This window comes from Hetaerina americana, unplaced genomic scaffold, assembly GCF_022747635.1.
Source record: "Hetaerina americana unplaced genomic scaffold, ioHetAmer1.1.p SCAF_7, whole genome shotgun sequence".
Classification (NCBI taxonomy): Eukaryota; Metazoa; Arthropoda; class Insecta; order Odonata; family Calopterygidae; genus Hetaerina; species Hetaerina americana.
The window spans coordinates 22,616,127-22,643,087 of NW_027287316.1; the positions used below are offsets into that span (position 1 = coordinate 22,616,127).

At 34.6% G+C, this 26,961-nt stretch overlaps 1 protein-coding gene across 9 annotated transcripts in view; it reads right to left on the bottom strand.

Moving 5' to 3' along the window:
• Positions 1–1,484: 1,484 nt before the first annotated feature.
• The window catches only part of LOC139696671 (sodium/hydrogen exchanger 3-like), a 575,082-nt gene continuing 549,605 nt past the window's right edge, over positions 1,485–26,961 (bottom strand). For 4 of the 9 annotated variants that reach the window (XM_071595493.1, XM_071595487.1, XM_071595490.1 and 1 more), the window contains 4 exons: positions 23,846–24,166; positions 18,348–18,404; positions 13,569–13,730; positions 1,485–6,307 (listed from right to left, as the gene is read on the bottom strand). In XM_071595493.1, coding sequence (XP_071451594.1) covers positions 5,655–6,307; positions 13,569–13,730; positions 18,348–18,404; positions 23,846–24,166 — 1,193 coding nt within the window. In that variant the 3' untranslated portion in view covers positions 1,485–5,654. The remainder of the gene's footprint in view (positions 6,308–13,568; positions 13,731–18,347; positions 18,405–23,845; positions 24,167–26,961) is intronic. The other 5 variants (XM_071595489.1, XM_071595494.1, XM_071595488.1 and 2 more) reach the window with 5 other exon arrangements.

Sequence of the window (26,961 nt, forward strand, 5' to 3'; positions counted from 1 at the left end):
GAAAATGATGTAGCTCATCGAAACTAGTCGAAAATAAATCTTTTTTAAGGGGAAAATTGCAAGAGTTTTCGTCTCTGTTATTATGTAACAACTCGACCACATCATACCTGAATCTGTAATTTATATTAAAGTTGAAATGGGTAGAAAATAAAGAAGTATTATGCAAGGTGGGGGAGGGTAAGAGCATTGCTGGGAGAAATCTAAGAGTAGATATGAAAAATGGAAGCAGAGCATTTTTATTACAGATGGGATGCTGATGACTGTAATAAAAGAGAGAATATTAGGCAAGTGGGGAAAGGATGGAAATAGGGGAGGCATGCTGGACAGAATGGAGGGGAGGAATAAACTACGCAGAGTTTAAGAGTTATCAAATGTAGTTTCAGATGGCAGGTTTTTTGTTATGAGAGGCATAGAAAAGTATGATTGATTTTTTGTATAATGTATCCATTCAAAACTTACATTTAAAAATCCAAAGAGACACCACCACAAAGACGCAATCTACACCACTGTCTCTAAATTATTTTCTGGTTATCCTGTATAGTATATACCCTGATAGCTATCCTTTCTGTTTTCTCACTTAGATGTAAAGCTCATCATACTCTAATATGCACCAAGAGACTGATCTAACCACCAGGACCATAAGCAGGGGTGCCCATCCCATCCAACCCCTCATCAGACCCATTAGCCTTTCCACAAAGAAATTATACCCACTCATAAAATGGCTTTACAATTACATGTTATAATAGTGTGAATTAATTCAAAACTGTATTGTCAGCCACAACAAACCAGCAAATATGATAACTTTTTTATCAAACACTCCTTTATTTTCAAACTTTTGGATTAATTTTTCCTTCAACCCTCCTTCCCTTACAAAATTTTAATGATGATCCACGTGTCCTCCCTGCCTTATGCACTATGAACGTATGTTATGTGGCATTATGGTCATTTACAGGTACTAAACCTGGGCCACTTATTATATTTCGGCGTAAGGGAGGACTACAGTGAAATGCAAGGCAAGGTTTGTTTTTGAGAGCAGCTCCCATTAGTGCTCACACCTTGCTCAACCAAGTGACCATTGATGAGGAGGGTCCTTGGCAGTAGTAGGAGACATCTCCGTTGAAGCTCAGGTTTCAAAACAACTAATTGGATTATGGATTTTTCATCCTTATTAGAAAATATAGATTTTCATTGCAGTTATTGAGGTGCAATGGGAACCATTTAGAAAGAAACATTTTTAACTATTTCCAAGTGTAGCAGTTCCTTACACCTTATGTGTATATTCCAATGAAAAACTAACTTTTCAATGCATAAAAGTGTCGATGGAAAAGATTAGAGCATTTTTCCTGTTTGGAGTGTCCAAATATGTACATTTGTGGATGTACAAATTTGAAATAATATTCTGATCTTCACCCTCAAATCGGGTCACATCGAAACACTAAGTGCAGCTGAATCTTTATAAAATAAAAATATTCACAAGATTATTTGAAAAATATATGTGTATTTATTCAAACAACATTTTTAATCAACCTCCACATGCATAGAACAGCCATGTGCTGTTTATTTTGTTCAGGCACAGCCTGAAACAACTTTACAATATTGGCCAACTCCTTATTATTGTTAAGACACTTGTGCCATATTCTCCTCAGCTTTCCCTCATGTCATGATCATGATATGGCTTCACATTGTGTGGGTGTGCATATTATATATGTGTGTGTATGTGTGTGTGTGTATACATATATGTATGTACATACATATATACACACACGCACACAAGGGTGGTCTGAAAAGTTTCAGACCTCAGAAAATTTCAGAAAAAATGTCTTGTATCTTTATACACACACACATATACATATGTACGCTTACACACACTTGCATTTATAAATGCATATCAATGAGTGTTTTTTTCATATATGCACATGCTTATAACCATAAATGACCAATTTATTTCATTCATCTCAACCACTGAACAATAGTATTGCAAGTTGAATTTTTGCCATTCATATTGGAGTGGGATACAAATTAATAAAAAAAAAACATTACATAGTATTTGCTATTCCCTCACAATATGATAATTGTGCCTTATTAATAGTGTATGCATGTACTTCTCTGAAACACTATGTTGCGAAGGAATTTTTTTACTTTTAAAAATCAAAATATGAAGTACAATTCTGTAAGTTGTTGAAGCATGTACTTGAAATCTATTCATCACAGATATAGTTTAATGATTATACTATAGGATTAAAGACTTTTATAGACACCCATAGCTTCACTTGTCAAAAACAACTGCTAAATCAATTTTAAAGAAACACTCATAGGGATTAGCAATCTTCCTATTTAAATATACTGGCAACCAATGTTTATACCTGAACAAGGCACCAAAGAAATATAAAAATTAGAGAGGTCGGGTTAAAGACTTCATGAGATGTGCTATTAATAGCACAGCTATGTTCTACCAAATTTTATTGTACCAAAGATATGCATCATTAGATGACTGTGAAGAAACCATCTATTCATAAAGCAAGGAATTTAGATTTTGTGAGTATTTTGTGCAGAGCCAAAAGATTTATATTTAAGTAGGCAGTTACTAAATAATTCTGTTAATTTATTAAATGCTCCCTTGTTATATGTTTCATAATCTACATTCATTGCAAAAGCATGAGTGTATATATATCCTATGGCTTTGCAATTTATATGGCTCATCAGGCCCACTAAGGGAATACAGAGTAATGGATTGAAATCAGCAATTGCCAGAGAAAATAATGGATAACTTACACAGGGTAAATAAAAGGAGGAAATCAAAGCCAAAGATATTTTGCAATATCTGGATATGATAAAATTAAAACTAAAATACAAGTCATTAAAATTTATGTAAGATATCCAAATGATTGCCAAAATTTAACAAAGGAGAGCTGCTATCCTCATTAGCAGCATCATATACAAATATAAATGCCTAAATTAGTTCGCTTTTTTAAATTCATCATTATTCTCATTGAATGATGCTAAACAGATCAATGCCAAAAGTTGAGGTAACTACAACAAACTCTAAATGCTGCAATTCTAAAATTAAGTACATAGCAAATAAATAACAATCAATTATGAAGAGGGATGGAAATAATTTAAACCTGAAAAAGTGTGTCATTCAAAAGCAATCAGTTGAATCATTGTCATTTGTGAACAACTTTATCCCTCTCTCATTGCAATTAAAAAATGGACATTTCACCATCATAATATTATCTAGACTCAAAATTTTAAAATCTATCAATATTTCTTAACTGTGGCAGGAACTTGCTTCATGGATAGGGCACACAGAATACTGTAGCACTAAACAGCCTAAGACACTGGATGTTCTAGGCAAAAATACTGCATGATATATTTGATAGCACACATCTGAAGGATTATTACTGTTGAGAAGTCGAAATGGTATGTCTCTTTAGTTTGTTCGATTATGGTTTGCAAACATCTGGCATTTCAGTCAGAACCAATAGAGATAATTTTGAATGTAATTCATGTCATTAATGCATCCACAATTAACACAAGTACCTAAGTGATCATATTTTTAAGGTTTTAAAAAATAACCAGTTTGGAGATTTTTGTTTCTTATATCTCAAACAAAAAAAAGGAATAACTGTAACAATGATCAAAATTTGAAAGTTTTCCATCTAATTCAAAAATGAAAAATTCCCAGTTCCTCATTTTATCATCCAAAGAATTACTGTCATATATTATACAGAGATGCAATGTAATGCCTTTTCTGTTAACTTTTTAATCTCTATACATTTCTCTTTTATATTAATATTAACTTCTAAAAACTACAATTTTTCACTCTGTCTTAATTATCAGCAATATAGATATATATTTATTTAGGTATGTACAGACAACAAACTTCCCTGAATCGAAAACTGTCAATTAAAATCTCTATAAATTTAAAAAAGTATGTGCATCACTCCGCAATGGTCTTTGAAAAAATGTCATATTTCTCGATACATCTGCCCTTATTTCTTACCCAGCAGAGCACAGCACTCTTGAAAGCACCATTTTATGCAATAAAAAAAATAGCCAATAACTTTTTTTCTCTCTACAACTTGCAATAGGTCAACAGGTACAAGTTACTCAAGTAGTGTTGCATATCAGTTCACACAATTCACCCACCTCACCCCTTAATTAAAATAGAGAGGCAAGGATGAAAAACATTTTTGTTTTAATAATTTCTGAATCCACACAAATTAGTCACAGCAGTAACACCAGTCAATAATGCTGCAGTGAACCACCAGCACAGCCAAAAATCAGAGCCAGCTTTCAAAAAATGGCCAACTCTTATAAAATACCTTCTTATCTCGATATCCTTGTGTTTCCTTAGCCAGGATTTTAATTTTGCTTCATCAGGCACCTTCCCCTGCACAAAATTATTGTTGAATGTAGCACATGACACTTATCACATTATTTTTTCATAAGGGACGCAACCACTTCTTTGGGTAAAAATCCTTCTTTTTTAAAAAAATAGTAAAAAACCTAATAATTCAAGGTCCAAAAGCAGTCTTCCACAAAAACAGCAAGCAACCAAAAAAGTGAAAGAATACAACTACCTGACTCAATGCTATGCTCAAAAACTTCTTGAAAAAATTTAAGAAATTTGTGGAGGAATAATGTTTTTCACATATTTTTGGGATCAGCTCAGCCTGGTGGAAATAACACCTGCTTTTTCCACTCCAAATTGCTACTTGTGATGAAATTTACTGCTTACTAAACCAACGCCTAAACAAGTCAAGCTTCCACTCCCAGCTAGAATGTTGTATATTTCTATGTGAATAAGTCCTCATGAGTCTAAACCTATCTAGGAATAAACTCACTGTGGTGAAATTTTCCTTCCACTGAGTTCTGTTGACTCTTAAGATCCAAGCAATCTGACATACCTCCACTACCAATATTGTGAGCAACTTTAAATTTAATTAAAAACATGCTCCCATTTTTATATGCTCACTGTCCATTACATCTCTATCAAAGATATCTGAACCATTTTGAGATCAACCAAACGGAGCAGATATTTTATTGGATTTACATATACTGCATCACTGCAACCAGATCTTGCTATCCCAAATATAATAACTGATGCTGACAAACATATCCAAGCATCCAACCCTTAAATCCTGCCACTATAGGCAGCTTGTCATCTTCCAACACCAAGTTTTTTGGCAGTTTGAGGATATAGAATGTAAAACTAACAAGTTCATTTTACTGCAATGTAGAGGCCAAACTTCCTAACATCCTGACAAATCATCTCAGGAATGGCGTAGTAGTTCCCAAAGCCTAAACATTGCCCATTTTGGCAACTTGTCAACTTCTTACCCATGACTTTTCATAAGTTAACAGAGATAGTATATTAAAGTCATTTTTGTTTAAATATGACATCAAAACCAAACTTTCCAATGACCGACCAAACTCAATCTATCCCAGGGTACGCATAGAAACCTCTGAAAGATAAATATTTTCCTGCTATGCAGCTCATCAGCTTCTAAGCCTCTTAAATTTGATTTGGGTGAAATTTGAAACTGCTTTCTCATCCTGAAACTATACTGTTGCAGTCGAACCAACCTCAGCACCACAACCCAATACAATCTGATATGAGCTATTGGGAATGATGCAGGAGATTCCAACCCCTAGATGTTGCACCTCCTTCCATAGGGGGAGTCATCCCCATCATTGTCCTCAGATTCTTCAGTTTCCCCCTCCTCTTCCTCATCTTCCTCCCTCTGGCTTCCCATCTTCACGGTGGCACTTCGACCCATCACCCTCCAAGATGCCAGCGGGGACTTGGCTGACTGTGCGCCGCTGCTCGTCGACGGCCCCATCGACGATGTTGGGGGGAGGGTTCCGCTCCTCTGGCGGCTACTGGCCCCCCCGCCCTCTTGGACCACACAGCCCCCACCCAGCTCGAGGAGAGACCCACGCCGACCCGACGATGAGGAGAATGCCGAGGGCAGCCCGGAGGACGTCGTGGGTATGGCCGAGCAGGAGGCGGACGGGAAGGTCGAGGACCACTTGGCTGGAGCTGGGGTTGACGGCGCCGTCACCCCATAGCCTGAGGGCCCGCTGCCCGGGACGCCCTTCTTCGGCCTGGGCAGCGGGCCCCTGGGTCCCTGGGAGGACGACGCCGCCGCCGCGGCAGCAGCCTCCTCCTCCTCGTCGAATGGCCCTTCTTCGATGAGGAGGACGGCACTCGTACTGCCCGTCAAAGGCTCCCCACTGCCCTCGGAGTTCTCCCTCCTGAAGAGGCCTATCACGGAGGCAACCTTGGGCTGTTCCAAGCCGCCTTGAGGTTGATGGGGGAGGGAAGAATTACGTGTTAACTACAATCATTCACACAATGAGAAGAGGAAACTTCGCACATGATTTAGTCTGGCTATCAAAGAGTCCTTCCATTTCATTATGATCCAATTGCTTAGTATTTTCCTAAAAAAAATCCAATGGTTCCCTGCCATTTATTCCGCATAATCCTTGAAAATGACTAATATCTGTAGAAACCATTTCCCATATCTAATTTGTTTCTGTCAAATGTGATTGGTTCATTTTTGCAGGCCTTATGTTCTAAGACCATGTGCCATGCAGGACTGGAATAACACCTAATGAGTCACAATTTAGTTAATTCTACTGAGAATTACTTGGCAAAATTACTTCATAATAAGATTAAAAGGAGTAATTTGATTTCTCACATATTTCTGCTCATGTATCATAACCTGGGCTTGTCATTGGTAACTTTTGGAGATACCTAGTCATCAAAGAGGCTTTTGTGTGAGCTTTTGTGTCAGTTACAGGCTGCATAATCAGGAAAAATGAAATGACCTTAGGGTCTGCCATATATTTATTTATGTGAGTGGCTCCTTCCCTTGGCCAGCCAATATTCAGTCAATTCCTCCCCTCCCTCCCTTCCTTGATGCCAATTTGAACTAGCCTGTGCATGTTATAATGTCTACAGCATATTAGATGAAAAAAATGTCACAAAATGAAATAAAATCAATACTGCTGCCTTATTTGGCTCTTTAAAAAAATATTATGCACTGATGGGATGCTTATAAGGGCTCTGGGCCAATGCATGAAGGTCTTCACTGAAGAGGCATTTTGCTGGGAGAAATGATAAGAATTGGCATCCAGAAACCAATTGGAATGGGTTTTTTGTTACTAAATGGAATGCTGAAGTATCCCATTACATCCTGTCTACAATAAAATGTCCAAATATGGCTTTTGTCCTCCATTGCCATGCTAAAATGAATGGATAGTTGCATTTTCTTCAGCTGATTCTTGAATATCTCTGATTTCTCCCTGCCAAGGTAACTTAGGGGTGCCAACAAAATAGAGCAAGCAGCCTGGTTTTAGGCTGCAGGTCTCTGGGGAATTTTCCTCAAAATATTCCATAAGAAGGCTGGCCACCACACCAAGGTGAGGGATACAGCCACTCACATAAATAAATAGGTAGGGGAAATAGAGGTAACAATTCAATCTTCCGGATGATCCAGAATCCAATGTTGCGAAAGCTCAAATGAAAATTCCTGGTGATGCAGCTGCTCCCGAAAGCCAAACATCCAAGTTATCAACCATCAAAATAATTTGAGTATTGTTGCGCCGCATTATCAGGCCCATATTGTCAGTTTTACAAGCCTTATACATGATTATAAAAAGTAGTTTTAGGGGAGGTGACCAACAGCTATGGTCATTTGCACCATTAGGGATGGATGAGAAAGGAAGGGTGGAGAGAAACCCGGCATTGGCACATTAGCCTACTCTTGTTGAAAGGCACCAAGGGGTCCACAGTTTAATGTCTCATCCAACGGAGGCCGTACTCACTCAAAGTACTCTCCACAAAGCACCTCAAGTATGGATCAAATTTGAACCTGGGCCCGCTCGGTGGAAAGCCTGAACGTTAGCCATCGCAACATTCCAATCTCAATTCAGCGACTGATATGAAGGGGTTGAGTAGGCAGAAATACCATGAGCGTGTGATAATCAGTAAATTTAGAGTTTTACCCAATCAGAAAAAGATCAAAGAAGGGGAAAGAGGAGTTAGATGTATTGAGAACAATTATTGGATTGGGAAATATTGAGGGATGAAGAGTGGTGGAAGTACCTTTTAAAATTAAACCTTCGACAACACAATATGCCTTACTAAGCATTTAAAAAATATGAAGGAGATACCAGCATAGCAAACATCAAACTTTTGCCAATGATATTTATTACTTTTATCCTCTCTGTTTTACCTGATAAAATGACTTCTTGCAGTCTATTAATACTAAAAAGCATAACATTCACAAATGCATGATACAATTGTTTTCCATCATATTCTTAAAATAATTGTGGAGTAGTTTACCATACCATTGCCTATTCTCCTTATTATAGAAAATGGAAATTAATTATTTTTTTCTCTAACTGTATGGTCCATTCAATATCCACTGATCAATTTCTAAGATATTTTTATTTCCTGAAGGGAGATAAGAATTCTTATAAATTGCATAGAGGTACTTTAAGTAAAAACCTGCACCTCGTACCATGGCACATGACTCACTGCATAAAAGTCCACACAGATCTGCATGATCAGGGCTTTTTATAATGCTCCATGTTTTTCAGGAAAATAAGCCACTACAGGGATTTGCGCATCATGAGACTAAATTAATTACATGTATGTTTATCGCATCCATGCTTGAAAAACCACTGGTAAAGAGTAAAATCAGAGTATACTCACCAGGCTAAGCAATGGCAAGTGTGTTATTGACAAACATACCAGATAGTCCTGATGAGCACACTACAGAGAAAAATTAAACAAGTACATCCATTTCCGCAAACAAATGATAAATGTTGATGACTAAATCAACAGCCTATGGAACTTTTTGTCAAAGGAATTTTGCAGTGAGGAATGGGCACTCATAAGCTTAGTTTTATTGAATAGCATATAAATGGTAAAAAATAATCCGATATATTTTTAATTCTTTAAAGGCTGATAATCAAGTATGCCAAATTATAAAACTTATTACTTGGTACATTCATGTGTGTTAGTTTAAAAAGCATGTGCATGTTAGTGATCAGAAAAATGGTAATTCCACATGAGAAAGAAAAGTGTTTTAATGTTCATGCTTTTGAAATGAAATAGGTTAATAAAAAACTTTTCTGCATGCATTATTTTACCTTCATCTCCCTCAGAAACCTTACAAAAGGTGAAAAAAATTTGAACTCAAATTTATTGTCTACTGATGGTCAAGTTACTTGTCTGATACTTTAAAAAACTGGAAAATATCACTGGTCTTCACTCATGTACCAGGATACTTAACTTCACTGAGCAGACAGTGCTCCTGCAACTGTCAAGAGAAAGCATATCTGGTGCAAAATTCAGCACAATTATCATCAGCAGCAGTGCCTATGACCCAAAAATATATATCTATATCTAACTTGGCCAGCCCCAGTGCCGGTGGGGTAACGTTCTCGCCTGCCAACCGAGAGGTTGCAGGCTTCATTCCCTCATAGATGGCTTTTACTCCATCTAGGACTTGGGTGTTTATGTTGTTTCTATAGTTATATGTAATTGCTAAAAGTCTGATGTAAAGGCCAAAGGGCTGTTTCAAGATCAATGTGAAATCAATAAATAAATAACTGGGAGTTTGCCTTTCTATCCCATTTGAATTCACTGCTTACTCCCCATGAGTCTCCTCCACACTTCTACCTATCCTTTACCCTCTTCCAACCCTCTTCTCTAATCCTCCCTACCTTCTCCCCTTTCCCCACACTTCCACAAGATGATTACATTAATTGTCATCATATATTTCTAAACTTCTGATCACATACTCAGCCTTTCATCATCTGAAATGGAATCCACAGGTGAATAATGTACAGATGTGAATTTCATATGTGGAATGGAATGATTCATTAGAGTTCATGGGAAACTACAGGTTTTCATGCAAGATATTTCCTTCTCTGGTAAATGCGCCCTGCAAAATACAGCACACAGACACTGAGAGTAAGTGTGAGTCCTTAATTCATTTGCTTTCCCACTTCTTTGACATTCCTTTTCAGTTGCTGCCTATCCTACCAATGCTGTATTTCATGAGACTTATTCATATTTCTCCTGAAATTGAAACTGGACCAATAACCCATTCTCTCCCCCTCCGATCTCTTCATGGTTTAATCTATACAGTGAACTGCTAACACTAGGATCGGCAATAGGACGGAGGCTTACAGATGAAAAGAGGGGGGACTTGCAAGTACATTGGAGATGTCAGAGATGATCCCATAAGGGATGTCATTTTGTCAGTGAAGGGGAGGTTCACCATATAAAGTAAGATGTTACATATAAGCTGTGATTATACGCAGAATTGACAGATTGCTTTACCCCACCCTTTCTGCATCCAGAGATCTCAATAAAATGCCATTCCAAATGAAAATAGAATCTTTAGAGGGTCAAGTGCATATCACATGAATATACTGCAAGGAGAGGCAGGGAAAGGGGACAGAGGACAATGGCGCAGAAGGATAAGGTGAGAGGGCAGGGTGACATTAAGAAGCATGAGATGAATGCTTGGTAGGAAAAAAAAGACAGCATGTGAGGGTGATACTTGCATGAATCAAAAACGAGCTTTAATTTTCTTCAATCCATTTCTGATTAATTTAAATTCACTTCATCTTCTTCATTAAGTAGACTTTACCAAACTGAGGCACTTTTCTGCTGTCTTAAATTTCATAAATCCTGTTAAATGAATTTGGTGGTGGCTGTTACCTCATTTGATTGTTGATTTTGCTCATGCCTAGTGAAAATTTCAATTCTTAACTTCAACAAAGAAGTGTAAAGTTCGTTCGAAGGTTACCGCGGCGATGAGTAGGTGATTTCCACATTTTTCGGGCTGCGTCCGCGTATGTCGTTTAAATGTACAACAGTTTTGCCAGCTATCCTGCTGGCGTCCTCAGGTCAAGGATGACCTGAGGACGCCAGCAGGATAGCTGGCGAAACTGTTGTACATTTAAACGACATACGCGGACGCAGCCCGAAAAATGTGGAAATCAAAGAAGTGTAAAATTCATTACCGCAATTATTTTTTTGGTATATTTTCAGAGGCTTGTTTATCACTGATGCACTTACACTAAAGAATATCCTGTTTCCACAATATCCACATCACCCAGAAATTCCTGGCAAGTGTATGCGACCTGATGTAACAGGGTGGTCACACATTTTCTGGATTCTATTTTCTATTGTTTTCCTGATATTTCCAAGAAAAATGCCTTAATTAATTCCGATGTATCTCAGAGATGCCTGCCTACATCTAACCTTATTTCCTTATATCAAAGTGGTGTGTAATCCCCATTAATAGATCTGGGATTTACGAAGAAGACAATAAACAGGTGGGACGAGTAATTTTACAAATTTTATTTCCCTTGCATTATGATTCAGCTATGAGCACCTGGGAAATCTTTTAGTAATCTTAAAGGTCTTTGGGAAAGAAATAGCTTTCTGACTCACCACTAGGTGAGAAACAGATTGGTTTCCCTGTGCTCAGAGAGCTGTGAAATCCTTAGCTTCAACTCTCTTATCAAGATGCATTCAATGCTCATCTATCGCTTTCAAGAAATAACTCATTTCACTGTGAAACCTAATTTAAGCCAACAAAATGAAATTAGAATGACAACCAAATGAAAATTAAGTGAGAAAAAATGAGATTGAACGAAGAAATCTTCAAGTCTTGCCACAACATTCCTTTTAATAATGAGTTCAATCGGCAGCCATTCGCCAGTTTTTTTTCTGAGAGGATGGATATGTTATGATTTTGTAAGCAATTAATGATGGAAAACCTTTTGAATGGAGAAAAGTGAGCTCTTCCTGGCTCTAGAAGTGCAAAAAAACTCCATATGAAGATTTAGCTAACTAGAAAAATAGCCAGATTCTTGTCTTCTCATTGTTTAAAAGCATTAAGACAGAAGGTAGATGTAATGAAGATGTTGACCCATAGGTTCCTGTGTATTAAAACTCAAAGGTGTAGAATTATCTATGTCAAAGCAGGTATCAAAAAATAAAATTTGGACACTAAACAGAAAAACTGAAAAAAAAAATAATTTTCTATAATGGCTAATCAGGTTGGCTAGGTGGAAATGTGTCTACCGGCTACCATAATGTTTTGGGGTTTAAGTCTCACCTCAGACATGGGTAATGTATAAAGGTATTAAATTCAAAGGTTTAACATCTGAAAACTCAGTGAAGAGTCAAAATTGAGTTAACGGGATTGCAGCGACAAATGAGCTACCTATCAGAATTATTCAGGGAACAAATAACAAAATTTTAATAGTACCCATAATTTATTCATTTTGTTGGAGCCTGGAGCTTTTCATCAACTATTTCCTTTAAACTGATCAAATCTACTCTGATATTAATTTTTTCTCTTCATACTTCAATGCATACCATAAATGTTCAAGTAAATGATAGAGTGAACATTCTGCCTACAAGATCAACTAAAATCCTTGCCTCAAAAATAATTCAATGATAAGAAAATGAGCCACAGTTTCATCACATATACTGAAACTCGATCAATACGAGGAAAATCGAAAATCATATGGGAAATCGTATAAAGGAGTACAATAATAAGCTGGCGTTTGAAATTTAAAATGTATTTATAATTATATTAACCAATTATAGAAACAAGTTAGTATAGTCCATGAAGAATTTCAAAAGGGTTGCATATATGAAATTGAAAAAACTTTTCATGACAAAATTATTATTTAATCATTCAACTGTCCTGAACTAACCTATGCGTGGGATTTATCACTGAGAAAAGTCACTTCATTTTTTGATTTGACTATTACTCAACATTGAGCTGCAATGTGGTGGAAAAAATAAAGCTGTATGTTACCCATCAAATAACAGAACATTCATGGTATTTTTTTAATAATGCTTCCACTGCCATAATTCTTCAAAATACATAGTTTCCATAGTAGTGCACATTATGCCATAGTCCATGAGGTTAAAGCCAACATTTTAAAAAAAAAAGGTGCTTACCTTTCAAAAATTCAAAGAAACTGCAGGAGTTTCCACAAAAGTAACCTTAATGGAGTCAACCATTAATGTGAAGCAAATTGGAACAATTTCAACAAGTAAAAACCATTCCCCTTGGCTGGCATTCAAACCCAATCCCTCGATATGTGGCATAGTGCTTTAGCCAATTAAGCCACCAAGGCATCCTGTGATAAGTAAAGAGGACAAGGATGACTCCCTTTGAGTTACTGTCATGGTTATATTTTGCACTTTCTTTGAATTTGTCAAAGGTAAATACCATTCTGTTTAAACATTAGTTTTAACTCTATGGACTAGGGTGCAATGTGCACATCTATGAATACTAGTGACGTTGAATGGAAAGAGTTTCATTATGCATAGTTTGTTTACTCTATCCCCCAAGGTCTTCTAAGGAGGCTCAGGGGAGGATGGAAATTTTTCAAGTTCAAAGGAGTGAAGTAAGCTTGGCTGCCCCTGGGTTAACCCTCATCTTACCACCAATGGTAATATCGGCTGCTGGCTATTTCATGGAGGGTATTTTTGGAGGCCACTCACTCACCTAGGAACGTGGCAGAGGGAGAGTTGTGAGCCAAGTACTCTTTGTTGGTGCACCAAGGAGGGAACTCCCTTTGCTTAATAGGGAAAGTGCACATGTCTGCTTCGTCATCCCTTTTCCAAGGCAGGAGTGTTTCTGTTGCAGTTGGTGTCACGTGAGGGTCGTCTAAAGAGGGATTAGATGACAGAAATAAGCTCCCTCAACCAGTGTTAGAAAGTAAAGAACCACCAAAGAATTCCACTCAAACAGAGTCTCAAGATCTCTCCCAAAATGTGCTTCATCCAGTCTGAAGATGGGCCGTGCAAAAATTAGGAGTACCATCATTCAACAATTCAAAACCAATGGTGCATACTAATGTTAGTATTATTATGAGAATGAAATCATTCTCTTTAGCCATTAGAATTAAGGAGAAATTATTTCAGGGAAAGATGGAAAGATTTCTTCTTAGATTTTTTTTAACCCTTTTGCTCTGAATTTCAACATTAAATTCTGTACATCTAATAATGTGCAAATGTTATTCCAAAAATATGTTCCAAAACTTACAAATTTTCAAATAATTTTGTCAGTGTTCCCAGAGTAACCACTTTTTAAACATGTTTGGTCCAATATGCAATCATATCAGCGTTTGCCAAAAATGCATGTTTTGCAAAACAATGATCAAACAGCAAAAGGGCAGTATTCCATATTCAGTTTATTTTCTTTAATGCAGTGATTTCCATTCTGAATATATTCTTATGCTAGAGGAGGTTGTGAACTCAACCAAAAAAACATTTAAGCTGTACTGATTTAACCCACTTGAAACCTGTTTGTTAATTTTTAATAGCTTCCGAAGTCCCAGCAAGACAAATCACATATGAATTGATAAATAGACTTAAGTATTCCCAGGGCATTCAGAAAAATGCGCAGAATAAGATACTTAATAGCAGCTATCTTTAGAGAGTTCAAATACATAATTGCTCATGAAAGAAAGTGATTAAAATAGAAATGAATTTATGAAACTGTGTGCAAATCAAATGAGATTGATTTTAATATTTTAACCTTTCCATACAAACTCACATATTTTCGTTAAATAGTTATTCTAGCCCAGCAATTTCTTTTCCTTCTCTAGTTAATTAAGTTGGCTTCGCGATGTGGTGGGAGAAAGGTACCATGCCGGTATTAAAAAGCTGCTTACAAGGATGCATTAAAAGATTGATCCTCAAGGTGACTATTTAGAAAAATAGCTAAATGCTCAACCTTCCCAACAATGTACGCGAAGTCGAGAATAAATTTGATTTTTCATGAAAAAAAAGGAGACCTTACTTTTCAAATGACCCTCGTACATAATTGATCCATTAAGGTTCAGGAAAATCAAATTGATAATTAAGGTTCAGGAAAAATTCAGATCTGAATGAACAATGTGAGTATAAAATTAACATTCATGGAATGGTTGCATACTACCTATGAAGGAGATTTGGTGAAAGCCCTGACTGGCTATATTAGCCTAATTATATTGGTAAATCCTTAGAAACCACTGCATCAGTAATGTTATTTAAGGTTACATGCACTCATAATTAATGATAAAATTATTAGATAAACAATTAAGTTTAATATTTACTTGTCCATACCATGCTTTTTCCTGAAAGTAATGATTGATTTAATTATTTTGGGGAAGTTTAGAAAATTAGATACTATTATACATACTCTGTGCGTATTCGTTTCCAGACAGCAAAGAGATACTACTGTTCATTAGATTAACCAAAATAAGTATTACAAGCTTCCTTTACCAAAATATGTCCAATTATCATGATGAACCTTAACAAAGTCTACATAATTAGAAAATAATACATATTATGAGTTTATAAAAATTTGCCAGTTTAATTAATGCATTGAAGTGCAAGATAGTAGACATATTTGATCAGGCTAATTATTTTATGTTGTTACTGCCCCAAAATAGTATCTTCTATCAGTGTAATACCTTAAACACAAATTTATGTGAGTACAAAATCTTTCAAACAAGAACTAGCACATAGTACAAAACAATTCATACATATTTATCCTATAAATGTATGCATGGTCTTTTATTTAATGCACTGATCAGTATATTGTCTTAAATTTATAGAATGTTGAATAAATCAAACCCTTGAATTTTGTAGAGGGTAAAATCTGCAACAGTATTTCCAATTTAATTGAAATGCATGGGTGATGATTTCACTAGTTTGGCCTTATCAGGCAATGATTCCTATGCTTGCAGGCTTGCTGCTAATATATGCATTATTTTACTGTAAAAAATAACTCATTTTGCTAACTACCTCAGTTGAAGCTAAAACCAACAGTTCGCCTTCATTGGTAAACTTTTAATAAGTATTCACTTTTTCCAAATCTTTTGTGTAGCTGTTAGAATCATACATTATAATAATACAAGATATATATACACACACACATAATATGTATATATATATACATACACACACATATATATGTACATACATACATATACATATATATATATATATATATATATATATATATATATATATATATATATATATATATATATATATATATATATATATATATATATATATATATATATATATATATATATATATATATATATATATATATATATATATATATATATATATATATATATATATATATATATAAACACACACATGTGCACAACTCAGGGAAAAACACTTACCTCTGGATGTGCTATTAAAAAATACAATGTTAATCAGAATTCTAAGTGTAAAATTTTGTCATTTATAATGCTAAATGATATTATTATACCCACAAACAACCAAGTGAAAGTGACCAGCATGAAGTCCGAGAAATTAGGGCATATTGCTGAAGTTTAAGTTGTTATCTAGCCTGAAAAACCAATATAAAATTATATCTAGCCTGAAAAATCAATTATAAGGTATTTTATTATTATATTGTCTATGGTAAATTACAAGGTAATTTGAAGTATTTATTTAAGTCAGCCTAAAAACTCTTTTAACATATATGACTTTATTTACCAAAGTAATTAGATTATTGGTAGCTCCTCAGACGACGCTTACAATGGATGCAGATGAGATTAGACTAAATGGAACAATCATGTATAAATATATTTGTTTCAATTTAAAGAGGCTCCATATCACTAGGGCAGTTGCAACTTGTAAGAACATTTTTTTGAACTTCTTCACGAGTGAATGATTTGATCTGATCTACATCCATTTATATGGTTCTAAATGTGAGTGCATGGTAAACAGAATGCACATGGAAAGTGTTTATGCTTGTATGAGAAAACAATGTATAAATTCATATTTTTTATGAAACCATAGACTCTTCATGCTTTTTTTCCATCTAAGGAGAGATACGCAGGAAGTGAGGTTTCATAAAAGATGAAAAATTTCATCAACAGAAACCATGCACTGAAGAAAGTTCATCTTCATTTGCTTAGAAAGGCATAAATGAAGATGAAGTGATATAACATACATGATGTCCTTGAAGAACTCAACATGCACTTCTGTGTTTCATGCTACATTGCCAAAAATTCATGCATCAGTAAATTTTAAAGTAAATACCTAACACCCCACATGATTTCACTCTTTAAAGACTTGGCATTAGCATTTGAAAGAAATATGAACCACCCTAACCATTCAAAATAGTACCTTGATTTTGACTGGCGCATGATAAGTCATCATTTAAATAATATTTGATGGCAAGATGATGCTTTCAATGATGAATGATCACATTGGTAATCATGGAAGCTAAAAATAATATGCACAGATAACACCCTGCACAGACACAAGTGTACCAGACTTTACATTACTTACTCACACATTTTTAGTGGTTAACATACATGAGGACTTAATTCAACTGAAAAAAATGTAAATGAGGGCATCCAATATAAAATGCTATGTGAGATAAATTTCTCTCCTATGTTTTCTCAACTCACCTTCTCATATTTATCATTACTATGACTAATTTTTCTAACACAATTTTATAAACCATTGGGTTTAAAAAGTGAACAGTGCACTTTTTAGCTCCAAAAGGAAAGGATAATTCCACATGATCTGAACTCTGGGCCTGTCCACATGAAATCAGCAATGGTTTCATTAGAGTTCTATTAACTTCAAAGTAAAACTACATGAAAAATGGGTGTTCTTTTAGATGAAAAATAAATATAAAATAATGTATATAATCTCTTTATGGTAAAAAAGTATGATGTAATTTGTGCCAATGAATTAATAGCCTATATTATATACATGGTCTTAACCATATGTTCAATGCTCAATAGTGTTGCTTTTATAGCTATAAACCAATTTTTTAGCATGAGAAGTACATAAAGTTGATATATATTATGTTTTCTTTTGGTATTTTAATTATATTAAGGTTAAAATGAAAATTATTGCAAAAAATAAAAACTACATCATCTGTACAGATGAAAATAATGAAAACTTCACATAATTAATCAATGATCATGTATCCGATACACATCTAGCTTTCCTACTCCATTAAAGTGTTATTTTATTTCACAGAAAATCTTCTATAAAGTTCAAAGACTATTAACTCTTCAAAAAACAGTATTAATGTTATGAATGTGGAAGTAATGCATTTATGGTTAACACAGTGGAATATATTACAAATTTATGAATGCCACCTATTTACAGTCTTCAAAATTGCATAAGCATGAATGTATGTATGACTGTACATTATTTGGCGATGAGGATGGCGCAGGCTTAGTGCATGCTGATGCACTATATAGCACTATATATGTATATATATATAGCCACTTTATATCACATTTACCTTCAGAGTCTTGAGATTCTCTTTTTCCCATTGTGCCTTTTGAACTTCCTGCTTCATCTGCATGGCGAAGAGGAAGAAATAATTATCAATTTCCAATTAAGCATAGAGGGGTATGTAGAAATCTGCCAAGCAATAGTTAGTTAATTTTTCAATTTGATAGATCATAAGAAATGCCACGAGAAACCTTTAGCAGATGAGATAAAGTCAAAACAGAAACTAGAACTAATCTTTTTGCAACATTTATGAAACATACAAGCAGATAGACTTGAATCAAGGATTTGCATCAAGCATTATTGCAGGATAAAAAAATATATTTTTTTAAATGCCTATTCCTTATTCAACAGGAATATAAGAATATGCTTTGAGAATGCAGCTTCATAGTATATATAAACTCATGAATGATGCTGAAAGCACATGCAAATGTTAAAATTTTATACAGTATACAACTTAGTGAAACTCATGGAAATGAAGTGGCCAAGAGGCAATCTAATATAAATACATATTAGCATGCACATAAGAATATTCAAGAAATTTTTAATGATTTTCATAACTGTAACCATTGTCCAAAAAAGTGCAATAATATATATTATGGTACATATATGAAATTTATGACAACCATTTTTAATGACTATCTTTTACTTCAACTTTTTTTTACTTTCTGAACAAAAAGCTTTTGCAAATTACTTAGCAATTTTCTCATTAATATTTCCAATCATATAACCACAAACAATGATGAACCATAAAAATTAGCAAAGTTTGAGTCATTATATTTGTAGTTAAACTGAAATTGAGAATAAACTATCTTTTACAAAATTAATGTCTCATCCTAAACCTTCAACCTACAGGCCTCTATATATTAACCTGTATATTACCCGAAGGCATTTATGCCTGTGTGTGTGTGTGTGTGTGTGTGTGTGTGTGTATGTATATATATATATATATATATATGTATATGTATGTATATATATATATATATATATATATATATATGTATATGTATGTATATATATATATATATATATATATATATATATATATATATATATATATATATATATATATATATATATATATATATATATATATATATATATATATATATATATATATATATATATATATATATATATATATATATATATATATATATATATATATGAGGGCCATGGTAGTCCAGGGTGTAGAGCACTGGACTGTCGACTGGAGGGGCCCGGGTTCGATCCCTGGGCAAGGAACTCTGGGCACCTGCAGCTCCACCCAAGCTATGTGATTTTTTGGGTGCCAGATCTTCCTGGGAAACCATAACCGGCACAGGGAAAGGAACCGGCCCCCTACCCTGATGTGTAAATTTCACACGCCGTCGGCCTTGGTACTGGGTGAACTCTACCATCACCTATCAAACCGACCTTCGGGTTGATTACTGTGTTTATGGCTTTATAGTTAATATATATAAATAGAACGCTCTTCCACGACGTAGAAATATATAAAAACATTGATATAAATTTTTACACCAAAGAGACACAAAGAAAGGATACTCACATATGTAGTTTTGACAGCATGGCCATCATCAGATTCTGATGATGATAGCTGTGCCATTGAAACGTCAAAACTACATATGCGAGTATCTTTTCTTTGGGTGTGTGTATATATATATATATATATATATATATATATATATATATATATATATATATATGACTTTAGGCATAGGGTTAGTTTAGGGTTTCAGATAACGCTACTAATGCCTAAAGTCATGAATGTGTAAACATTGGATGTGCATTGCGGATAGTCAATCCTCAGAATACTTTCCAACAGGCATCAAACTAAAAATATGGATTTAGCAAAATCTTAATACTTTGTATTAAGTATTCTCAGCACCACACTCATGCCAAACTGTATCAAAGAATGAGACCAATGAAAAAGCAAAGTCAGTTTGCAGGGAATTTTAAATACCTCATAGGCAAAGAGTTAATTAGCAGTTATATGCAAAGGAACTTTAACCAAATTTAACTGAGAATCAGATGCTATTTTCAAACGATGAGTTCAGAAAAAATATGCTGGCCAACCATAACGGAGTGAATTTTCAATTTCATCTAATATTTGAATGGAATGGGGGCTCAGTTAGCCAGTGTCTATTGCTCAATGACAAATGTCTTTCCCTATAGTTCTTTCCCATCTTGGACCAATAAGATGGTATCCAAAACGCTGACCTCTTCCTATCAAAGAAAAAACTGAACATCCCTTTGTTTATTTTCTCAAACATTTTCATCAAAGTTTCAACAAATATCCAAGTACTGTATTGTGTCTTTTACTATAAGTAATAGCAGAGAACCTTTTTCCACTGGTTCATTGTAATTATCAGATATATTTTAACCAAGATATTAGCTCTGCATCCAAGTATATAAATAATGTTTTGAAGGGTTCAGGAAGGAAGTATATGAGGAGTGAACCTTGCAAAAAATATGTATGAATTCTTGCTTAGCAATTACAGTGATACCGAGATTAATAGAAATCTAAAATATCTTCTTTTTCATCAAATAACATATTAACTTAAATTCCCAAAACAGAAATTTATATAGGGTTTCTTCCCACAAAATGATAATTATCTACGTGATTTATTATGATATTTTTCATTTTTAGCAGGCACTACTTTTCAATCTACGACTTATTTTAAGATTTAAGTTTAATAAAGAAATATTCATGATTTGTTTAAAAATGAATTTTCAAAATTAATGGTTTCAAAATATTTGTAAAATATTCTGGACTACTTTAAATTTGTGCTGTCTTGATTCCACTAAGGAATTTTCAGGTAACTGTTATAAAACCATTCATTAAAAACGCTTTATTATAATTTTCATCATCAATATTTAAACATTATTTTTCTGAGTTGAAATCATGAAATGTTGGAATTTTATGAAAAAAAATGAAATGTATTAGTGTTTATGAAAACAAAATGTATTACTGTTACACAATAAGTATAAGTGAACCTGCAACTTCCCTTTGCTGAATAGTTGACCTGGATACCAGAATATTCCAGATTCCAGCAGTCAACCACATACATATTGCAATTAATGAAAGCATAACTACAAATTAAATTTAGAAGAGTAGCATAGTTTTTTTCCTACTGAAACTTTGAGTAACTCAAGATTTTATTTGAATTTCATTAAGTATTCATGTTATGAAACCTCAGAGCATAGATTTTTTCAGCTCATCAATTTGGTTAACATATTAAATCAGAAACAAATTGTAATTCAGTTACTTAAGATTAGTGACAGTTAATGATCTAATCAGGATACTTAAAGAAATGAAAAATAAAACAAAATCCATTCTTATGGTCATCAAAAGAAACACATATACATACAGTTTCCAATCCTCAATCAGTTAATTTGAATGGGAGATTACTCACCAAAGAGAGTATAGTTTAAAGATAACTATGACAGCCATAGATAAACATTGGATATAGTTTTAGATGGAATTTATAAGTCAGGCACATGCATACATTCAAGGAGTGATCATTTAATGTGAGTATCATGCTCAAATATTTTACAAGAAACACAAATGCTTTTCACAACAAAAATTTTTGATGCACAACAACTCAAAAATGCTTAAAACAAAATTAAAAACTGAGATGTGGTGTTTGTCTGTATCAAAGTGTCAAAGGTAAATGTGATTGTTTATCCAGAAAGAAGAGTATGAGAAGTTTGTTTTTCATTAGTCTGCATCAGAAACCACTAGGTCTATCCTAAGGTATTCTGCTATACATATAATCAATGATATGTATACTGTAATTCTGATACTATACAGGGGTGAATATTTCTCAAGACTACTTCTACATAGTAAAAGTTAATATCACAAAAATTATAGAATATGTTAGGTACTCATTAGTAAACTAGTTATGCATTAAACAGAAGTCTATCACCCAACTAATGGAGACAGTTGGCCCGACCAAAAAGTGATAAAAGTATAATATTTTGATCACTGGCACCTGGCCCTGGTGAATAAAAAATGAATCTAATAAAATAATTGGCAAAATTTTGCTTTGCTGAGAGCGTAAAGGTGCGCTTGCATAGGCAGTGCACTTACAAAAGTGGCAAATGGGCAACCAATTAACATAGGTACCTGTAATATAATAAAAGCCTAATTGTTAGAGGCTCAGATATACTATATAATTTATAGGTCCAAGCTTATGAAAGCATTTGGTGACTTTGCCAAAAATAAATAAAAATTGTGAGGACAAGAATATACTTCTAATCTCACTGATTAGGGAACATTCTTAAGGCATCTGACACTTATTTTTTCAAATAATTATCAGCCAGCCACTGATACATCTTCTAAATGATTTACTATAAATAAAGTAGATATTTAGATACTGATATCCCAACTTTTAATGCTTTAACGAGAGAATTTCTTTCTTCTGGAGAAAATAAGTGAAAGCTCATGCTATGAGATTTTTACCTATCAACTTATTTGAAAAATTGATGATGATCTAGTATTCCAATTTTCAAGACAAATTAGGGCCCTAGAGGTTCAAGATCTTGATGAGCTAGCAATTATTATTACCCAATGTTACAGCTCTTTTACGGACAACTCAGACATTTTCATCAAAGTTTCAGCAAATGTCCAAGTTACTTTGTTGTGTCTTTTACTAAAAAGTAATACCTAAAAACTTTTTTCCCCGATTCATCGTAATTATCGAATATTTTTAATCCAAGATATTAGCTCTGCCATCCAAGTATATCCATTATGTTTTGAAGTGTTCAGGAAGGACATATATGTGGAGTGAACCTTGCAAAAAATATGTATGAATTCTTGCTTCGCCATTACAGTGATACAGATATTAATCGAAATTTAAAATATCTTCTTTTTCATCAAATAACATATTAACTTAAATTCCCAAGACAGACATTTGCGCAGAAATTTACAATCCTTATGTTGCAGAAAAGACCCTCACTTAGAACTAAACCAGTCTTCAAGCTTTTATCTTTTTTTTCTACCTCCCTTCATACCATACCAAGTGCAATTTTCTCCCTCTATTTCACTCTCCCAATATACATCCTTCAGCCACGTTCTTTAACATCTTATTTCCTCTCAAAATCTCTCCTCCACCCACTTTTCCCAACTCTTTCAAATCATTTCATCATAAAAAACAATTTCACTTGGAAGCATTAGATCTATATGAGCATCGTCTAAAAAAAAGAAAGATGAAAAGAAATATCCAAGGCAGCACTTGCAATGTTGAAACAAGGAACACTTCCTGAGAGCTTTTGGTTGTCCTTTCAGTAATTCTTGATGAATGACACCGTTCCCTGCAACCAACCATTTACAGAAGATGGATCAATGGCTGTAATTTGAAAAATAATATCTGCATTCGATGATTTGAGAGTGTTCCCCAAATGGGATATAGGGGCAATATTTTATGGGTTTTCAGAGGAGATTGGAGTAGAAGGGGGAGACGGGAGGGTGATGATGGCATCTCTTGACATTCTAGTGAGACATACCAGAGGATGAGTTGCCCCTCCGCCAAGGTAATGACACCTCAGCCACTGTTGGCGAATCATCATAATCACTCGCAGAAGGCTTGTTGATGGCGTCAAAAGGAGAGAGGGTCGTTAGCGGGCAGAGATTTGTAGGCCTTGGTATCCTTGGTGATGCCGGTGTTGGCCGGTTTGGCGTTGAACTACCATCCCCTTCAGGAGCAGTTGGCGATTCATCATCGCCATCATCATCATCAACATCAACATTGCTGTTGTGTCGGTGGTGGTGATGGTGGTGGTGATGGTGGTGGTGATGGTGGTGATGGCGTGGAGGGGCCGGCGGAACTGATTGTTTGGGGGTGAGGAGGAGCCAGTGGCCGGAGAGACACAGACGCAAGTAAGGAAGGGGGTAGGAGGTCACAACTTAACTAGCAGCCTAAATATTTTTTACTACAGTGCAACCTCTATAATCTGATCCACCACATTTTGCAACACTGAGTCACCCTGAATATATGGTGTCGTCACATCTAATGCTGAATGAATGTTCGTCAAAGCAAATAGTCACTTGCCACCTGTGTTTCTACTAATGCTTGCATGCCATAAAACACTATCCATGTACGATGAACAATCTAATCCTGATGAGTACGCCTTTTGGAGATATTAAACGTAGCAATACTATGCTGACTAAGAAAACAGGCCATTCAAGATGACATTTGTGTACATCATAGAAATATTGAACATTTATAGGACAACTTGTCTATATTTTCAATGCTCTCAGCTTTCCATCCAGGTTATGAGTTGACAAGGAGTGTATTGAAAATTTTTATTGCTTCAAACCTAACTGATACAGTATGATAGTTTTTACACAGTAATTAGGCACAAGGTGGATGGATAATTGAGGTTTCCATATTACTTGAATATTAATTTTAATGACATATACAAGAAAAAATGTTCATTATGATGAAGTAAAATTACAATCATACAGGGTAGTACCTATTTCATATATCCAGAAATTTAATATAAAGGGAATGAATTGAAGATCTAAAGGGATCTTAAATTTATGGATTAATTTGACATAGGGAGAACATTGCTGAACCACTGTAAATTGTTAAGCCATACTATGACATCTGACACAGTGGGAATGTTATTTGGCACTGAAATTTGTCAAGCTTTTCCTCATTATCCCCAAGCATTATTATTTTATGATAAAAATAATAGTAATTTCAGATAATAATAATAATAATAATAATAATTTAACGGTATTTCCCCATTTTCACCAAAATGATCTGATGTCTACAAAGCTAATAATTTCATTACAAATCATATGGTATTGTAAATGCAAACTAACAGTGAAAATGAGGAAGTGATGTGATATGGTGCTATCTACCTTTTAATATGGGAAATCTAAACGGCTTCGTTTTCAAGGGGCTTGCTAATGCAGCTCTGCTCCATCTTCTGGTTAAATTTACAATAATGTCCTCACATTTCTTTTCTCTCAGTCAAATTGTATGGGGGAGTGCATGAATCTCACTGGGGTGGGTTATTCACGTAATTCATAACATTTGAGGTATTGGAGGTGCAGATCAGCAGCCCATTTAATTCAAAATTTCAATTTCTACCTCTGATATTATTTGGCAAGATGAGCCTGCAATCCTGAAACTAAATGCATAACATGCATGCCCTAAATTTGGTCACTGTACGTGACTACTTAATTTTTACTTGCAGTAGAACTGGTTCATGATGCTGGAGTGTGATGCAAAATACCTAATACCTTTGGTAATTGACTCGCTACTTTCAACCAAAATATAGAAATAATGATTGACTCAAAATTACTTTTTTCTCAATTTTACAAATTGTACAATTTTTTTTCAATTTTAATTTTCATCATATGCATTCAGATATGCAGCCCCAGGATATGCACACTTGTGATAAACCTCTTAATCTAGTCATGTTGATGATGTTGAGGATATTTCCAGCTTTATAAACCAATTAATCATCTCCTAATCTCAGGAGTGATGACATACATGAACTTGATTTACTGGTAACCTTGGAGGTAGCCTGGCAGGATACCCCAGGACCACCTTGATAAAGCCCTCTGTAATAGGGGAAGAGTGTTGCTCTCATATGCTACTTCTGGCCAGAAAGATTAATATAAAGTTTGCCAAGAGTACACATTTTCAAAATTCTACTCAGTCGATTTGATATTGAAAGGATAAACCAATGGAAGTGAAATTATGAAACTTTCTGATTGAATGAGATGTTAAAAATTTTCTGTAAGATTTGCTTTTAGCACCAAAGTTCAAAATGTATGGAAACTTAGCAGAGGAATAAAATTAATATTTAAACAGAGATTAAAAATGACCACTCTAACTGAAATTCTTCGCTGAACATGTTTGGTGGTAAATAAAGTCTACTAATGATTGCCATTAACAGAAAAACAGGATTCATAAATTTGCCAACAAAAAATGAAGGAACACTCCATTATGCTTGGAGTTTTCCCCTCATTATTTTTTGTGCAGATTAACTAGAATAAGACTCTAGTTAGTAAATTTTTGTCGATAACTGAGGGTACCACATATGTATTGATGGACTGAAAACTTATACTACTCCAGTCTGAGTCAGCAGGAATGTCATTAAATGTTTTCTGTGTGACCAGTGTTGCAGCCAGTTCTCAAATTTCAAGATACCTTTCAACTCACCTTCTATTATGCAGATGAAAGAAGTAGTTCAGTATTAAAAACTGGTTTATGACTTCACAAAAAAGCAAAAATGAATACAAATTCTCATAAAGTTGCCAATGGAGGAATTTCTGAGAGCCATTCATGGCCAAAACAGGGAAGCATTAATGTACTTTTATTTACCCACTGATCTACCTCCTGAGGTCTCATTTAGAATACTAAAACTGAAAAGTTCACTTTCTGGTCTTAATTAGCTGCTACTTTACATCTAGCATTGATAAACTGATTTAATCACTGGCAGACTGAAGTACCATCAGATTATAGAGGTTATAGCATATAAAAAAAATAATATGGGAACTTGGGGAAGTGGTATTTTCTATTTTAAAATTTTTGGTCCAATTGGTCAGCTCTGAATAATTCAGCTATCCTACTGTCTAGCTAGCAGATTGGACTCTAGAAGGG